The 16714-nt window shown below is 41.9% G+C and overlaps 1 protein-coding gene across 2 annotated transcripts in view; it reads right to left on the bottom strand.

Annotated features, from left to right (window-relative positions):
* Positions 1-16714, bottom strand: part of tial1 (TIA1 cytotoxic granule-associated RNA binding protein-like 1) — a 59077-nt gene that overhangs the window by 26356 nt on the left and 16007 nt on the right. For both annotated transcript variants that reach the window (XM_084322096.1, XM_084322095.1), the window contains exons 6-8: positions 9557-9632; positions 9141-9249; positions 1763-1858 (exon numbers count right to left, since the gene is read on the bottom strand). In XM_084322096.1, the coding sequence (XP_084178222.1) occupies positions 1763-1858; positions 9141-9249; positions 9557-9632 (281 nt within the window). The remainder of the gene's footprint in view (positions 1-1762; positions 1859-9140; positions 9250-9556; positions 9633-16714) is intronic.

Consider the following 16714-nt stretch of genomic DNA (forward strand, 5'->3'; position numbering starts at 1 on the left):
CAACTAGAACGCTCACAGCGAAGTGACTCCACACCAGTTCCATTAATAATGCAGGACTTAGGAAGTCTTTATTTGGCATGCAAACGACACACACATGCTGACGCTTTTATCCAAAGCGACTTACAAGTTTTGTACAACAAGACAGCAGGAAGGGTACAACTCTATCAGCTGAGTAACAATGTTCATCAAAGTGTTGAGTGCTATAGTGTAGGTTAGTATATTAGGACAAGTGCATGACATTATGTTGCATTATGCATTATGTTGATGGCCTTTGTCTATAATGTGGCCACAAAAATAGAAAAGGTTTAATTATTTTGTTTGTTTGCACTAAGTTAATACTTTGACAAATGTTGCCTATATTTTTCAGTCAGTTCTGTCTTTTTGTGCTAAACATTATTAAAAGGTAAACTTTTTTTTTTACCAAATAAGGTAAAACATGAGAAGCATGTTTAAATCAGCAATGCCTCCCCTCTCTCTCCTAGCTCTAACCGTCACTGTCAAAATAATGTGCCTGATGTCAAACTGCCTCATTCCTTCAGTTTTTGCATGACTACGTCCTTGAGAATAACTGAAAAGTTGGATTATTTTTAGGCTATATATCTTATGCTGATGTATGGTATTTTTGGAGTGTTACATTTTTTTTTTAAATAAAAAACAACGTATACCGAACCCAACCGAAAACCGTCACACCAAAACCGTGATACGAACCGAACCGTATATTTTGTGAACCGTTCCACCCCTAGTTATTAATGACACCAACGCCAAACAGTGGTTAACTGTCTTTATTAGTATTTTGCACTGCCCAGGCAGCAATGGTCTTTAGGGAGTCGTTGATATCCGACATCACCGTGTACAAGTCCGTCAGCCTGTCGCATATTTCTCCCATAACACGCATTGTGTCTTCTTGGTTCGACAGTGTGTTAAATTAGTTGGTTAGACCTCCGTGATCAATCTAGCTCTCAGTGAAGTTTCTCATAGTTTGCTCGGCTTAGTCCATTATTTCACATCCCATGGGGGTGTTTCATTACCATATATGGTTAATCATGCACAAGCATAGACGGTAAGAACAATGGTATTCATCAACACGGAGTGTGCGTACGACCTGTGCACGCACGGTTGATAAATCCAGATTTTTCTGTGCGTAGAGACATTCTAAATTCCATGCGTAGGAGCGAAAATAGAACACTTTCTACGCATTATTGATAAATGAGGGCCCTGGAGTTGCTCCACGGGGAGGGAGTTGGGACAGATTGCACGGTAAAGTTGCCCCTGAATCGCCCACTTGTTTTCTTTTTAAATCAACATGAAAGCACACAATCTCACCCAGGGTTCCCAGACATTGCAAAATTTAATTCAATGACTTAAGTACTTTTCCAAGCAGTATTTTTTCATTTTCAAGGATGTCACTCGAAGGATACAATTCACTTTTAAATGCTTTTAAGCATCTTCTTGGCCTGCTTGCCAGCTACAGCAAGCTAGAGCATCACACGCGAAGAAACGAGGAAAAGCAATTGGAGCGCGCGATACAGCGACTAGTCAGATTTTTATTAAAACAGAACAAAAAAAAGTTTTCTGGATTCAGAACAATTTGATCATGGATGAACAAAACATTCAATGCGAATGGTTGATTTGAATTTCAAGGACTTCTTAAGCACCTTGTTAAAAATGGGCTGTTTTCAAGGAATTCCAGGCCTTGAATTTATTTTGTAAAAATTCAAGCACTTTAAGCACTTCAAGGACCTTGTGCGAACCCTGCTCTCACCTGTCAGTCCATCCTGGATTCCTCCACAGTACACAGTGCAGTTCTGTGGGCTGGACTGAGTGACTACATCGTCGAACCTCAGCTGCTTTGAGCCGTCTGAAAGAAACATGCAACATTAATGCCTTAGATTGCAGTCCACCTTTTCCACAATTCAGGGTATCTGCAGGTTTCTACAAGTTAAAAGGAACACGCCAACATTTTGGGGAAATTAGCTTACCGTATTCTCCAGAGAGAGACAAGAAGATAGATACCAGTTCCCTCTCTGTGCGTTCAGTAGAAAGCTATCTGGCTGCATGTTAGCCTAGCTTAGCACAATGAATGGAAGCGGACAGTGACGGGTAGCCTTCGGGAGAGGCGTTAGTTGGACAATGCCTAGGCTACCCGTCACTGTCCGCTTCCATTCATTGTGCTAAGCTAGGCTAACGTGCAGCCAGATAGCTTTCTACCGAACGCACAGAGAGGAAACTGGTATCCATCTTCTTGTCTATCTCTGGAGAAGACGATAAGCTAAATGTTGCCGTGTTCCTTTAAATGTAAGACTTTTTAAGACCTTTTTAACACTTTCAGTGCCCATCACGTCATATGACGTTTTATCAGCCCAATGCCTGAATGCCCACGACGACAATTATCGTTTTATTTTTTTATTAGTGATCTGATTTCATATTTCATCAACCGAGTCTCCCGTTGGTACACCAGCCCCATCAGCAGCTCAGAATGGAAAAAAGCGCCCCCTATCGTCTATCCATGAAAACTGCACGTCAGTCGCTTAGACTGACCTGGGATCAGTGATATGTAGAGGCGGGGCCAGCTGGCTCCCTGAGCTGGCAAGCCGTCTGCTCAACATGGAAGTGATCGCGGGACGGGAATCAGCCTGGAATATATATTCACAGTAGCCAATCGATAGTAGACAGTAGTGATCGATTTTTGGAATGGCGATCAGGAATTGGAATGATCTTTTTGGAGAACATCTGATCTGAGGTAAGGAATCTATTTTACCAGTCTTGGGATAATCAGAGTTGTATTCGCTGAGATATCAATGTGTCCCCTATGTATGTGTGTGTGTGTGTGCACGATCGCTTTGAGGAAATCAGAGAATCGATTTTCAGCTCGCGGCCCCAGCGTGCATACGTACACATATACTATCGATAATCTAGCGTTTATTTGAAAACTATTCATAAATAGGCCGAAAAATGACAGTTTTTGTGTATTCTAGAATATTCCAGTAAAGGGCGATTATCATGGAATATTTATATTTTCCTTGAAAACGAGGGCTTTTCAAAATGCTATAAAACGAAAATAAAAAAACAATCCGCTTCGACAATGTTGACTGGAAAACGAGTCATTGATAAGCGACGGGCAGATTAGACACATACCCATAATTTAAAACATAGATTAGGCGTTATTAACGCTAACATTGAAGTGGATGGTGGGCATTCAAGCACTAAATCGTGCACCCCCTGCTGGCACTGAAAGTGTTAATACCAATTTCACGACCATACTAACCAAACAAAAAAAACTGTTTAAATTCTCACACGTTCCATACAAGCTCTCGCCAGATGCACCAAGCTCCCGGGAGCCCCACAAAAGATTACTACTTGAATACAAGAACATTTCATATATTTTATATTTTTCATCTCCCGACAGCCAGGCTGACCAAGATTTGTGATACCTTTTAATTTAAGGCCTTAAATTGAGAATTATGAATTTAATACTTTTAAGACTTTTAATGCCTGCAGATACCCTGTAATTGCATACAAATTTGTTACAAAATGTTAAAAAAATATATGCACTGCTACCTAGGGCTGACCTTCGAAGCTTCGAGAGAGAAAAAATAAAAATAAATAATAATTAGAATATTCCACCAATCCAGTCCGATTTGGACTTTGGTATTTTCTTTTTTTTTACCAAGAGGTATTACTTTTCTGAACACCCCTCAAGATGAATGACATATTTAACTTCCAGAAAAATATATTTTCCCATCTCAGGCATGACATCTCTATTATTTTTGGTCATTATTGTATGATATGGACACCATTATTCTTCAACCTGTTATTGACACTCTGGAAGCTCTCTGAATAAAATTAAAACATGTATTGTGCTAAAGTCAACATTTCTATAATAATTAGATGTCCTTCACACCATTTCTATAATTGCTCGTCTAAAAATTACGTAAAATCCTACACTTTTGCTATTCTGAACCCTGAAATTTGCCTTTTTTTGACAGCGACCGCAAGATTTTTTATCAGAAATGTGATTTGACCTCAGATTTTGAACTAAAATCGATATTCTTATGTTTGCTCTAAACGTTTCAGACAATTATTCAAAAGTTTAATTAGTTTTTCATAAACTTAAAGAAATAATTAATAAACATGTAGCTGTAACAGGGTTGAGTCTAGGGTAACAGGGTTGAATATATGGTAACAGGGTTGAAGAGACAAATACTGCTTAACATATAAATAGTAGTTTTTTACTCTTACATTTCTATAAGACTTTCCATAATCATTGCATTTCATTATTTAACTATTTAAGAATGACAATAGATATAAATTGTAATGAATTGATTTTTATTAATCAAAGGAAAAACTCAAATCATAAAAAATCTTTAAAATCATACATTAAAACATTGTAATGTGACTGAACTCACTTTGTAAACTGACTGAACATGGAGTATCAAAAAACAAGCAGGGGATGGAGGGATATGGGCCCATGTGGCAGCGTTTCCGTTAGCCGGTAATTACCGGTATTTGACTGGCAAAATCTGTTGAAGTCCGACATATTTAATCTCTCCGGTCATAATGTCCGGTGAAAATAATTCCCTCTAAACACAATTAGATTATTTGAATTGTATTAAAATAGGCTAAAATTATATAGCCTATGCGATGAACGAAACAATCTCACCAAGCAGCCGGTCTAATAATGACATCCTGCTGTCAGCGCGAGCTGGCTGCTGATATATTTACGTGAAGCATGGCTTGGCAGGGTGCAGTACTCCAATTCAGCCATTGGCAATTCAGCTGTTGGGTGGGGGCGCTGCTGACACCACTGCTCTGCTCTGCCTGCTCCAAGTGCTCCATGCTTCACGTAAATATATCAGCAGCCAGCTCGCGCTGACACAGCGGTGCCAAATTTCTCAGTTCTTCGCTTGATATAATTAATACAAATGTCCAATATAACGGAATTAGTTAGCTCATAAAAATGTGATTATAACAGACTGCTGTTTATTAAGGTCGGGCAGACTGCCCACCGACACCTAAAGTCGGCAGCAGCAGCACGAAGTCTCGAGGGACTTATTTTATTTGGAATATATTAATGACTGATACGCAAAAGTAGCCTAGTTTTAAGTTAAAATATTATAAATGCCTTGATGATGTCATTCTTTATATAGGTCTATCAATTGTTTTTAAGCTCAATAAACTCTGACCGGAATTTATCCCATTTGTCCGGTAGATTGAAATCTACCGGACACTCAGACCTGCAAAAAAAAATTCTAACGGAAACCCTGCCATGTGGATATGTGGAACTGAGTGAACTCACTTTGTGAACTGACTGAACATTACTTACTTACTTACGCCTATCGCTCCTTTTGGGGGAGCATAGGCCGTCGACAACAGTTCGCCAGGGTCCTCTGTCCTGTCCTGTGCTTTGCTTTCCAGCTGTTTCTATGTCAGTCCGCTCTGTGTAATGTCTGTCTCCAAGTCCCTGCGCCAGGTGTTCTTGGGCCGGCCGCTCTTCCTTTTGCCTTGGGGGTTCCATCTAAGGACCTGTCTGGTGGTGCTGGTGTTTGGTTTGCGTAGTGTGTGGCCGATCCATCCCCACTTTCTTCTCTTGATTTGTTCTTCCACTGGTTGTTCGCCCGTTCTCTGCCAGAGATCGTTGTTACTGATGGTATCTGGCCAGTGGATGTTCAGGATCCGCCTCAGGCATCCGTTGATGAATGACTGCACTCTAGTCATTGTGATCTTGGTTGTCCTCCACGTCTCTGATCCGTATAAGAGTACTGGCTTGATGTTGGATTTGAATAGTCTGATCTTTGTCTGCTGACTGATTACCTTGGAGCTCCAAATGTTCTTTAGTTGGATGTATGAGGCCCTTGCCTTGCTGATTCTTGCTCTGACATCTGCCTCCGTGCCACCCTTCTTATCTATGATGCTACCTAGGTAGGTGAAGGATTCTACTTCCTCAAGTGCTGTTCCCTCCAGGTTTACTGGGTCTTTGTTGTTTGTGTTGATCTGGAGTATTTTGGTCTTTCCTTGGTGGATGTTGAGGCCTAGTTGTGTTGAGGTGTCTGCCAGTATGTTAGTCTTCTCCTGCATCTGTTGTCGACTGTGGGATAGTAGGGCAAGGTTGTCTGTGAAGTCTAGGTCATCCAGTTGTGTTGTGAGTCTCCACTGGATCCCGTTTCTCCTCTGTGCTGTTGTAATCTTCAATATCCAGTCGATGGCCAGGAGGAAGAGGAAAGGGGACAGGATACCGCCTTGCCTTACTCCGGTCTTCACTTGGAAGCTTCGTGTGAGCTGTCCGCTGTGTATGACTCTGCAGGTCATTCCTTCATAGGAGTTCCTCATGATGTTGACAAGCTTTTCTGGTATGCCGTAGTGTCGAAGCAGTTTCCAGAGGGTGTTTCTGTGGAGGCTGTCAAATGCCTTCTCATAGTCTACGAAGTTGATGTATAGTGGAGAGTTCCATTCCAATAATTGCTCGACTATGATTCGGAGGGTTGCAATCTGGTCCACACATGATCTATTGGGCCGGAAGCCTGCCTGCTGGTCTCTTAGCTGCAGATCCACCGCTTTCTTTATTCGTTCGAGGAGGATTCTGTTGAAGATTTTTCCTGGCACTGATAAAAGCATGATTCCTCTGTAGTTGTGGCATTGGCTGAGGTCTCCTTTCTTAGGTATTTTGACCAAGTAGCCTTCTTTCCAATCTGTTGGCCCTTCCTCTTTCTCTTTCTGACTGAACATAGTTTTCAAAAAACAAGCAGGGGATGGAGGGAAATGGGCTCATGTGGAGTGGACATGTCGTCACTGTCACACTGCTGTCAGGGAATACTGTGTGTAGACCAATAGGTAATTCAAGATAGAGTGTGAGGCCATTGTGTGTGTGTGTGTGTGTGTGTGTGTGTGTGTGTGTGTGTGTGTGTGTGTGTGTGTGTGTGTGTGTGTGTGTGTGTGTGTGTGTGTGTGTGTGTGTGTGTGTGTGTGTGTGTGTGTGTGTGTGTGTGTGTGTGTGTGTGTGTGTGTGTGTGTGTGTGTGTGTGTGTGTGTGTGTGTGTGTGTGTGTGTGTGTGGAAAAAAGTATGGACTTTTTACAAATTTTCTTGGTCATATCCCAAATAAATGTTCATGAAATGCCACGAGGGACATGTCAAAATACATGGTATGAAATAACAACATAATGCATAATGAAAAAAATTCATTCTTGCAATGTTTTTACACTTTATTAAAGAGGACATTGCAACTGAAATAAATAGCATTTCAAAGCACATTTTGGTAACTGATTAGATAAAAAGACACTTAAAAACATCAGAGGGACTCAAATCGGACCGGATTGGTGGAATGACTCATATATATATATATATATATTTTTGTATCTTATGTTGTGGGACTTGTACAGCACTTTGGTAAACGTTGTTTTTAAATGTGCTCTATAAATAAAGTGGATTGGATTAATTAATTCACTCGGCTGCACTGCCTGGGTGCAGTGGGGCTGCTCTCACAGCCAACGACAACCTTCGTCTATCAAGCAAACAATTATATTATATTTAATTTATCATTTATAATTATATCAGACAATGCACCTACAAAAGCATATGATTACAATTAAATTAGCCAACTTGGTAACACATTAGTCATAGCAGCATAGGCATGGCCTTATTAATGTTTTGTGTGGCGTCGCCGTCGTGTACAACGATACTTATGTTTTTTAGGTGATTTGACAAAGTTGTTGTAGAGTTGTGATATGCCATTTTCTTCTGGCATATCTGGCACTCGGCTTTTTGGGCATTGTCTTTGCATATTTTTTATTTTTATTTTTTATTATCTTTTTCCCCCCTCCTTTTTCCGATTTTTCTCCCATCCCACTGTTAGTCGTTATGCCAATTCCCAACCCCCTTCCTGGTTGTTGCGCACTCCCCCCTACTGTTGGTCCAGGAGGCTGGAGACTGTCACATGCTTTCCTCCGACGCATGTGCAGCCAGCCGGCAGCCAGCCTGGCAGCGCAGATTCTCAACGGGAGTGTAACGTGTGGAAGGTCACACTACCTCCCTCCAGATCCTACCCTCGCTGTGCAGGCGCCCCGACCGAACTGTAGGGGTCGCTGTCCACAACGCCCAGGACCCACCCATCAGCTTTCCCACCCCTAACACTGCCAATTGTGTTAGTATGAACGACCAGCCAAGCTGATAGCAACGCCGAGAGCTGGATTCGAACCCAGCGTCTCCAGCGTTGATGGCGAGCGCCTTGCCCACTACACCACCTAGCCGCCCTGTCTTTGCATATTTTAAAGTGTAACCACACGTCTGATGACTTCTTCGTCGACATGTCTGCTGCACATGTCCTTGTTGTTTTCAACACAGATAATCTCCACATGCTTGTTGTAGAGAGGTGGAGTCGAGGCGCCGCTTACTTTCGTTTAATTGGAATGGAGGCGGGAAGGCGCCGCTTACTTTCGTTTCATTGGAATGGAGGCGCAAGATTTTGGAGGCAAAAGAATTTAAATTAAAAAATAAAATTTTAAACGTTGATTTTTTTTTAATGTTCGAAGCTCGTGCCATCAAACGAAGCTTCGAAGTATTTAAGACAGCCCTACTGCTACCACACTGAAACTGAAACTGATATCCAATGCCACGCCAATATCAGGCTAAAATAACGTATTTTTATCAGAAGTTTTCCCTAATACTAAAATCTGATATCCAAGAGCCATGTGAAACATGTCAGCAAAGCAAAATTACTTGTGCATTTTTGGCACATAGAGGAATGCTAGATCTATTTACTGGAAAAGAAAAAAAGGATTAACATTATACCTCATTTCTGTCCAATGAACCCAGTCTAATACTCTTAAGTCTATAGGGTTCAGCAAAAGTAATAGATTGGATCTATACTATAGTACTTAGCTAGGCCTCATAATCGGCATCAGCCATGATAAAGTGGTATTAGTGCATCCTGATAAAAGCTGACACAGATGGTCAAACCCCTACTAATGGAGAAACAAATCCATTTGTGTCGTGTCACTCGTAAATAATTCACTGTATGTTTTGCTAGTCTACTATCACCTTAATTACAATAATGAGGGAGCTGTTAGCTTGGAAAAACGTGAGTCTTATTTGCATCTAACTGAGCCACTGTAACTGTATTGATTGACACACTTAGACATCACATACCCCCTACAATGCTCTTCGGAGCGGGCGGCTTGCGGGTGGCCCAGTTGGTCCTGATCTGACGTCCTCCCAGCCACTGTCCCCCCATGTGAACGATGGCATTTTCAGCATCCTGCAAAAACCAATAAAAGACAGCTTCCTCTCTAGATTCAACATATCCAAAAAGGTCTTTCTACCATCTAATATTATATATTTTTTATTACATTACAATGTACAACCTGATATCCAAAAGCAATATTAAACCAGAAACTATACAGATAAAAAAAATAAAAAATTTAAGAATCATAATCTAATTTCAATCTACAATAATATAACTAGGAGTAATTATGTTTGAATTATTTATAATGTGTTGGAAAAAGTAGGATAATAAACAGAAATATAAATAACCTTCATTTTGTGTTCTTGCACTGGAGGCTTACCAGTTTGTTGTAGAAGGACACAAATCCATACCCCTTTGATTTGCCTGTCGCCACGTCCTTCACTACACGGGCGTCCCTGGAGGGAGGAGCAAAAGAAACGTCACAGCACTTTCTCTTTCGCAGGCATCAGAGCTAAAAACTAAATAAAAGATCAAATGAATAAAAAGATAAGAAACCACGCAAACACACTGAAAAAAGTGAATCCTCTAGTCTACAATGTCCTAGATTAAAAGCACATTAACTATCTGGACCTCGATCTGACCACTGTCTGATGATACTGAAACCAAACCAACAACAACAAAATAAAAGTACAAATACATGCAGCCTACACTGTTGTTTCTAGAACATGTTTTCAGATTTCCTTAAGGGTCCTTGCCACTAGAGCACCACGTAAATGTTCAATCTCGACACTATAAAAGTAGTCTACTGATTTTAAATTCACAAAAGAGGTAGGAACTTTATATGGATTACCATGCATTTCACATGATCTTGGTGCTCTTCCTACAAATAGAACATATATGAAAGAAATATCAAAGAGAAAAGAAGGAATTAAACGGCATACATGGCCTGTTAACAGATTTCGTTATTTTTCCTGGTCAATTCTTTATCACCAATATGGAGTTTGGGGAGCTGCAAATTTTAAGAAATTGACATTTTCAGAGTTTTTCCCGAGAGGAGAATTACACTACAAACAATTCTATGCAAATCAAAAATGACAATTTACACACATTATGATTTAGAGGAGTACATTGAGTATTGTAGTTTGTTCATCCAAGCTAGGTCATGTTAACACAAAGCATCTACAATGAATACAAAATGGAAAAGTAATAGAATGAATAGAGGAAAAGAGACTACATCTGTGTTTCCAGAGTGCACAGTTCCTTCCTGTTAGCCTTCAAGCTCCTGTCCAATCCTATGAGCATTTCTGTAAAATAACCAAAGTGCTATTACTTCACTGAGACCCACAACTACAAGATTAGTTGAAAGCTGGTCAGGTTTACACACAACAAAGATAATCTTTTTGTCTCAAAATTGACATTCAACAACAACTTACAATACTTACCGCATATACCGTACTTTTCGGACTATAAGCCGCGGCTTTTCCCCCCATTTTTCGACCCTGCGGCTTATATAACGGTGCGGCTAATCTATGGATTTTTACAGCTAACTGGGCGCGCTCCCTCAGCTCTGTGACCGTCAGATCAGACTCCTAAATCTGCTGCAGCAGTGCACGCCTTGCCCCTCCTCCTCCGCCTCACGTCAACAAACCATTACGGCAAGAGTCTAGTGTATGAGCAGCTCAGGGCTCCTCTTTCAACATAACTGAAGCATTAAACAAAATGACCCAGTCAACGAACTATTCACTTTAGTTTATTTATACATGAGGCGTTGTCTAATGTTATCTAGCTGCTGATAGCTCCCGATATCAACGTCTGATATCATCAGTTTGGCACACGATTTCGCAGGTGCTGGCTAGTGCTGGCTAGCGCTGGCTAACTGGCTATCGTTATGAGAGCTAACGTTGCTACCTACTGTACCCGGCGCTGCTAACTGGCTATCGTTATGAGAGCTAACGTTGCTACCTACTGTACCCGGCGCTGCTAACTGGCTATCGTTATGAGAGCTAACGTTGCTACCTACTGTACCCGGCTCTGCTAACTGGCTATCGTTATGAGAGCTAACGTTGCTACCTACTGTACCCGGCGCTGCTAACTGGCTATCGTTATGAGAGCTAACATTGCTACCTACTGTACCCGGCGCTGCTAACTGGCTATCGTTATGAGAGCTAATGTTGCTACGTACTGTATCCGACGCTGCTAACTGGCTATCGTTATGAGAGCTAACGTTGCTACGTACTGTACCCGGCGCTGCTAACTGGCTATCGTTATGAGAGCTAACGTTGCTACCTACTGTACCTGGCGCTGGCTAACTGGCTATCGTTATGAGAGCTAACGTTGTTACCTACTGTACCCGGCGCTGGCTAACTGGCTATCGTTCCTGTTTAAACAAAAATGTTAATAAATGGGAGCTTCCTCAAACAGCCATCTCTTTCCCGACAATCCCCTCTGTGCACGAACCGTTACATATGGTAATTAAACATTAAAACACCTGCGGCTTATAGTCCAGTGTGGTTTATATATGTACACATCATTCAATTTAGCTGCTGCGGCTTATATTCAGGTGCGGCTTATAGTGCGAAAAGTACGATACCTAAATATACGATAAAGGGGGAGAAAGCTAAAAGACTATACTTACAACCTGGTGTGAGTTACTGCAGTATGCAGACCATGCATGAATAACAGCACCGGTCAATATATTTGGAAATTGCGCTTGAGTGAGAGTGGGGCTATTCTTTTGACAAGATAGGGGTACACTTATTGGTAAATTATTCACTCCATAGAGATATTTACATTCATGCAATCTTTATAGCTATTTTGATTAATGATAATGACCATCAACTATGTTTACATGCACACCAATATTCTTCGCCAAGATTTTAATGCAACTGTGAATACTTAATGGTAGCATTAAGTGAAGGCCGGTTTGGCTTGTATGCAGAAGGGTGATATCAACCCAATGTCATAGAGACCAAGGTTGTGCATGACATGACACACCCAGGGGGTGATATCAACCCAATGTCATAGAGACCAAGGTTGTGCATGACATGACACACCCATGGGGTGATATCAACCCAATGTCATAGAGACCAAGGTTGTGCATGACATGACACACCCAGGGGGTGATATCAACCCAATGTCATAGAGACCAAGGTTTTGCATGACATGACACACCCAGGGGGTGATATCAACCCAATGTCATAGAGACCAAGGTTGTGCATGACATGACACACCCAGGGGGTGATATCAACCCAATGTCATAGAGACCAAGGTTGTGCATGACATGACACACCCAGGGGGTGATATCAACCCAATGTCATAGAGACCAAGGTTTTGCATGACATGATGACACACCCAGGGGGTGATATCAACCCAATGTCATAGAGACCAAGGTTGTGCATGACATGACACACCCAGAGGGTGATATCAACCCAAGGTCATAGAGACCAAGGTTTTGCATGACATGACACACCCAGGGGGTGATATCAACCCAATGTCATAGAGACCAAGGTAGAGATAATAAATAATAAATAATTATTATACAGTTATTTTACTTTACAAGTAACCTAAAAAGAAATCTCAAATCTAAGGAAGAGAATGTGGTGGTGGTGGTGGGATGCAGGAAGAGAGCGGTCAGAAGCGGAATGCAATTCAGTAGAAGGTGTTTAGGAAGCCTGTTCATTCCTCAAGCTTTTCCCCCCAAAACTATGGCACAGATTCCAAATTCCATATGACTGTCAATTAAGAGTTTTCACAAGTTGCAACATCTGCCGAAGCCAGAACTCCAGACTGTAAGCATTTAGTCCCATTTTGTGACCATTTAGTTGCATTTTGCGACCATTTTCTGAGATGGTGAGACAAAAGATTATAACTAGTTGCACCGTTGCGACTTGTAAATATACCCCGTTTTTCAAAAGAAAATATCATTCAGATCCTCCTGTGCCACAGACAGTAGTCCCAAAATGACAACGGGGAGGACCATTTAGACGAGTCAGCAGATGATCTCAAGAAAGAAGTAAGACTCCCTCCCACAGGAATGGCTCCTGGCTCGGTGACCGAGATATTGGAAAGTTTTGTACTGAGCGCATGTTCTCCGTGTGGCCAAACAGTCGCAGGGGAAACAAAGTTTGCCAATGCGACCGCAAGGTTTAATCATGAAGCACTCAATCGTAAAGCACAATGACACTATTAGGCATGAAATATGCAGGGTCAGATTTCTCCTGCGATGGCACTAAAAGTACTAAAATAGACTTCTGGACACTAAGAGGCAAAAATGAGAAAATAATATCGTAGCGTCAGACCTCAAATACATTTTCATTGACTGCATTTGAAGAGCACTCTCAGTCTCAGTCAGTCCATTTGAATAGAATACATAAAGAATGGGTGGGTGGGTGGGGGAATTGAAAAATAAAAAATATTAATAAAAATATATATACACAAATATAATAATAATAATATTTGAATAGTCGTTAAATTATCAAAAAGAAATAATAATGGAATAGTTTATGTACGGTAAATAATAATGGAATAGTTTATGTGAATATCGTTTTGTCTCAAAAATATATATTTTCCCTTATTTTTTCCAGCACCTACACTGTGTAGTGTACTGAGAGGGGACCCTATTAACACATTCTGTGCCATAAACGAGTTAACTCGTTATTGGCCGCCATGCGTTGAGCGCCAGAAACGAGTTAACTCGTTTTTGGGATCGTTATTTCATTTATTCACTATATCTATTCATAATTCATAGCTGCAGCCTCTGGTATCCTATTCAGAGCCTGTCTGAGCTGGCAGACGGTCAACACCGCCCTCTACTGCCAGGCGGAGCTATTGCATCTCATTGAAAATGGGTTGGTGTGTTTTAGGAGGCGATCTGAGCTGGGCGGGCGGCAGGGGTGCAGTCGTAATATCAGAACTGCCTGTATGCCGTTTAAATGACGCCACGTGCACGCGCATACATGTTCCCTCGCATGCGCACAGAACAGATGATTATTATGCATAAATAGTAGGAAACATGTTTGTATAGAAAATGACTAGTTTTAGTTTAGTTTTTATAAATATTGCCTTGAAATAGAGAAGCTGAAAAAGGTAGCAGGATGTAGCCTTCAATATATAAAGAAATTATATTGTCAACAGATATGGTTGAAAAACAAACAATGTTTTAAATGTAATTGTAGATACAATATTGTAGTTACAATTTCTTTAATTGAATTAACTTAAACTAAAAAAGTTAATACAAACTAAATTAACAATGTAACTTACAGTTTACAGTTTCCTTCTGAAGCACAACGAAATGTCTCATACTTCCAGTCGGGACCATTTGGTTCCACAGGTCAAGCAAACCCCCACCAATTGGTACAGGGCTTGTATTTTGGTTTTGCACTTCTCTTTCTTTGTTATGCTATTGGTATCCTATTATTATGCAAAGACAGGGTGATAGATAAGTGCCGGGTACTTGGCGCACGACGCGACGAGTCGAGTGAAAGTTGTGAAAGCATTTTTGTGTGCACGCGCGCGCACACACATCCGTGCACGTACTTCTGCTCAGAAAACTGCTGGGTCGGCGTGGTACCGCGTGGGACCACCACTGCACCACTGGCGGGCGGGGTTTTAAATACTCAGGGGAACCAGTTCTATACAACGGTGGCATCGAGCAGTAACTCCGCCCGCCCGTCATTGTGAACCGGTCGGTAGTGTGGTGCGGACCTCCACAAGCATTATTTGGAATTGCGATCAGATATTTGGATTATCTCTTTTGCATTACATCAGATAGAAGTAGTAAGAAGATTATTATATAATTTTTTTTTATCTACTTTTTCTCCCCATTTTCAATTTTTCTCCCATCCCAATTTCGTGTTATCCAATTCTACCCTCCCCTGTCTGGAACGTTGTTAGACCATGCCTCCCACTGGTCGGCTGCAATGTGGACCAAGCCTTGCATCACGTGTCCCCTCCGGTACACGAGGAGGCAGCAGTCGCATCTTTTCACCTGTACAGCGTGATCTCTGTGGCGAGGAGTAACACGTGGGAGGCTCATGCTGCCCCTGTTACTTCCTGTACAGGCGCACCAACCAACCTGTAGGAGTCGCTGTCCACAACGTCCAATCCCCACCCACCGGCTTTCCCACCCCCTAATACTGCCAATTGTATTAGTATGAACGACCAGCCAAGCCGGAAGCAACGCCGAGAGCTGGGCTCGAACCCACTGTGTTAACTGTTACGTTGCCGAATGGCATGCTGGGTACAGGGTATATCGATTAGTATTGGAATAGTTCCCAGTGACTATCTAAAAGCTTACCGTCTAGCACAATGAATGGAAGCGGACATGGCCGGTTAGCCTTCGGGAGAGGTGTTGGTTGGACAATGCCTAGACTAACCGGCACTGTCCGCTTCCATTCATTGTGCTATGCTAGGCTAACGTGCACCCAGATAGCTTTCTACTGAACGCACAGAGAGGAAACTGGTTTCTATCTTCTTGTCTCTCTCTGGAGAAGACGGTAAGCTAATTTCCCAAAATGTTGGCGTGTTCCTTTAAGTGGTGCTACTAAAGTGTGTGCTGGTGCTACTAAGATTTTCAGTAGGTAGCACTAGTGAGGGTAAAGTTAGTCTAGAGCCCTGGCCTAAGCATTCAGTCTATCTTTACACTAGCTATCTTTTTCTACATTCAGCTTTCACACTTCTCGACTTGCAGCACTGGGTTACATTTAGTCATTAAAGGAAAACTCCAACATTTTGGGAAATTAGGCAAGGCTTATTTAACATATTCCCTGGAGTTAGACAAGAAGATACATACCTTTTTCGTCTCTCTGCATGCATTGGGCTTAGGGAACGCCTGGACCGTTAGCCTAGCTTAGCTTCATCACTGGAAGTGGGGCAGACATCTAACCTAGTTCACTACAGTCAGGAAATATACAATCAAATACAATCAAAATACAACTCCCAAACGTTCCTGTAAACATGTTGTGACCTGTGTATTTACCACGTCTCCCAGTCACACAAGTCACACGAGTCTCCCAGTCACACAAGTCTCCCAGTCACACATGTCTCCAAGTCACACAAGTCTCCAAGTCACACAAGTCACACAAGTCTCCCAGTCACACAAGTCTCCAAGTCACACAAGTCACACAAGTCTCCCAGTCACACAAGTCTCCAAGTCACACAAGTCTCCCAGTCACACAAGTCTCCCAGTCACATGAGTCTCCCAGTCACACAAGTCTCCCAGTCACACAAGTCTCCCAGTCACACAAGTCTCCCAGTCACATGAGTCTCCCAGTCACACAAGTCTCCCAGTCACACAAGTCTCCCAATCACACAAGTCTCGAAGTCACACGAGTCTCCCAGTCACACAAGTCTCCCAGTCACACAAGTCTCCCAGTCACACAAGTCTCCAAGTCACACAAGTCACACAAGTCTCCCAGTCACACAAGTCTCCAAGTCACACAAGTCTCCCAGTCACACAAGTCTCCAAGTCACACAAGTCTCCCAGTCACACAAGTCTCCAAGTCACATGAGTCTCCCAGTCACACAAGTCACACGATTC

The sequence above is a fragment of the Notolepis coatsorum genome (genome assembly GCF_963971535.1).
Source record: "Notolepis coatsorum genome assembly, chromosome: 9".
Taxonomy (NCBI): domain Eukaryota; kingdom Metazoa; phylum Chordata; class Actinopteri; order Aulopiformes; family Paralepididae; genus Notolepis; species Notolepis coatsorum.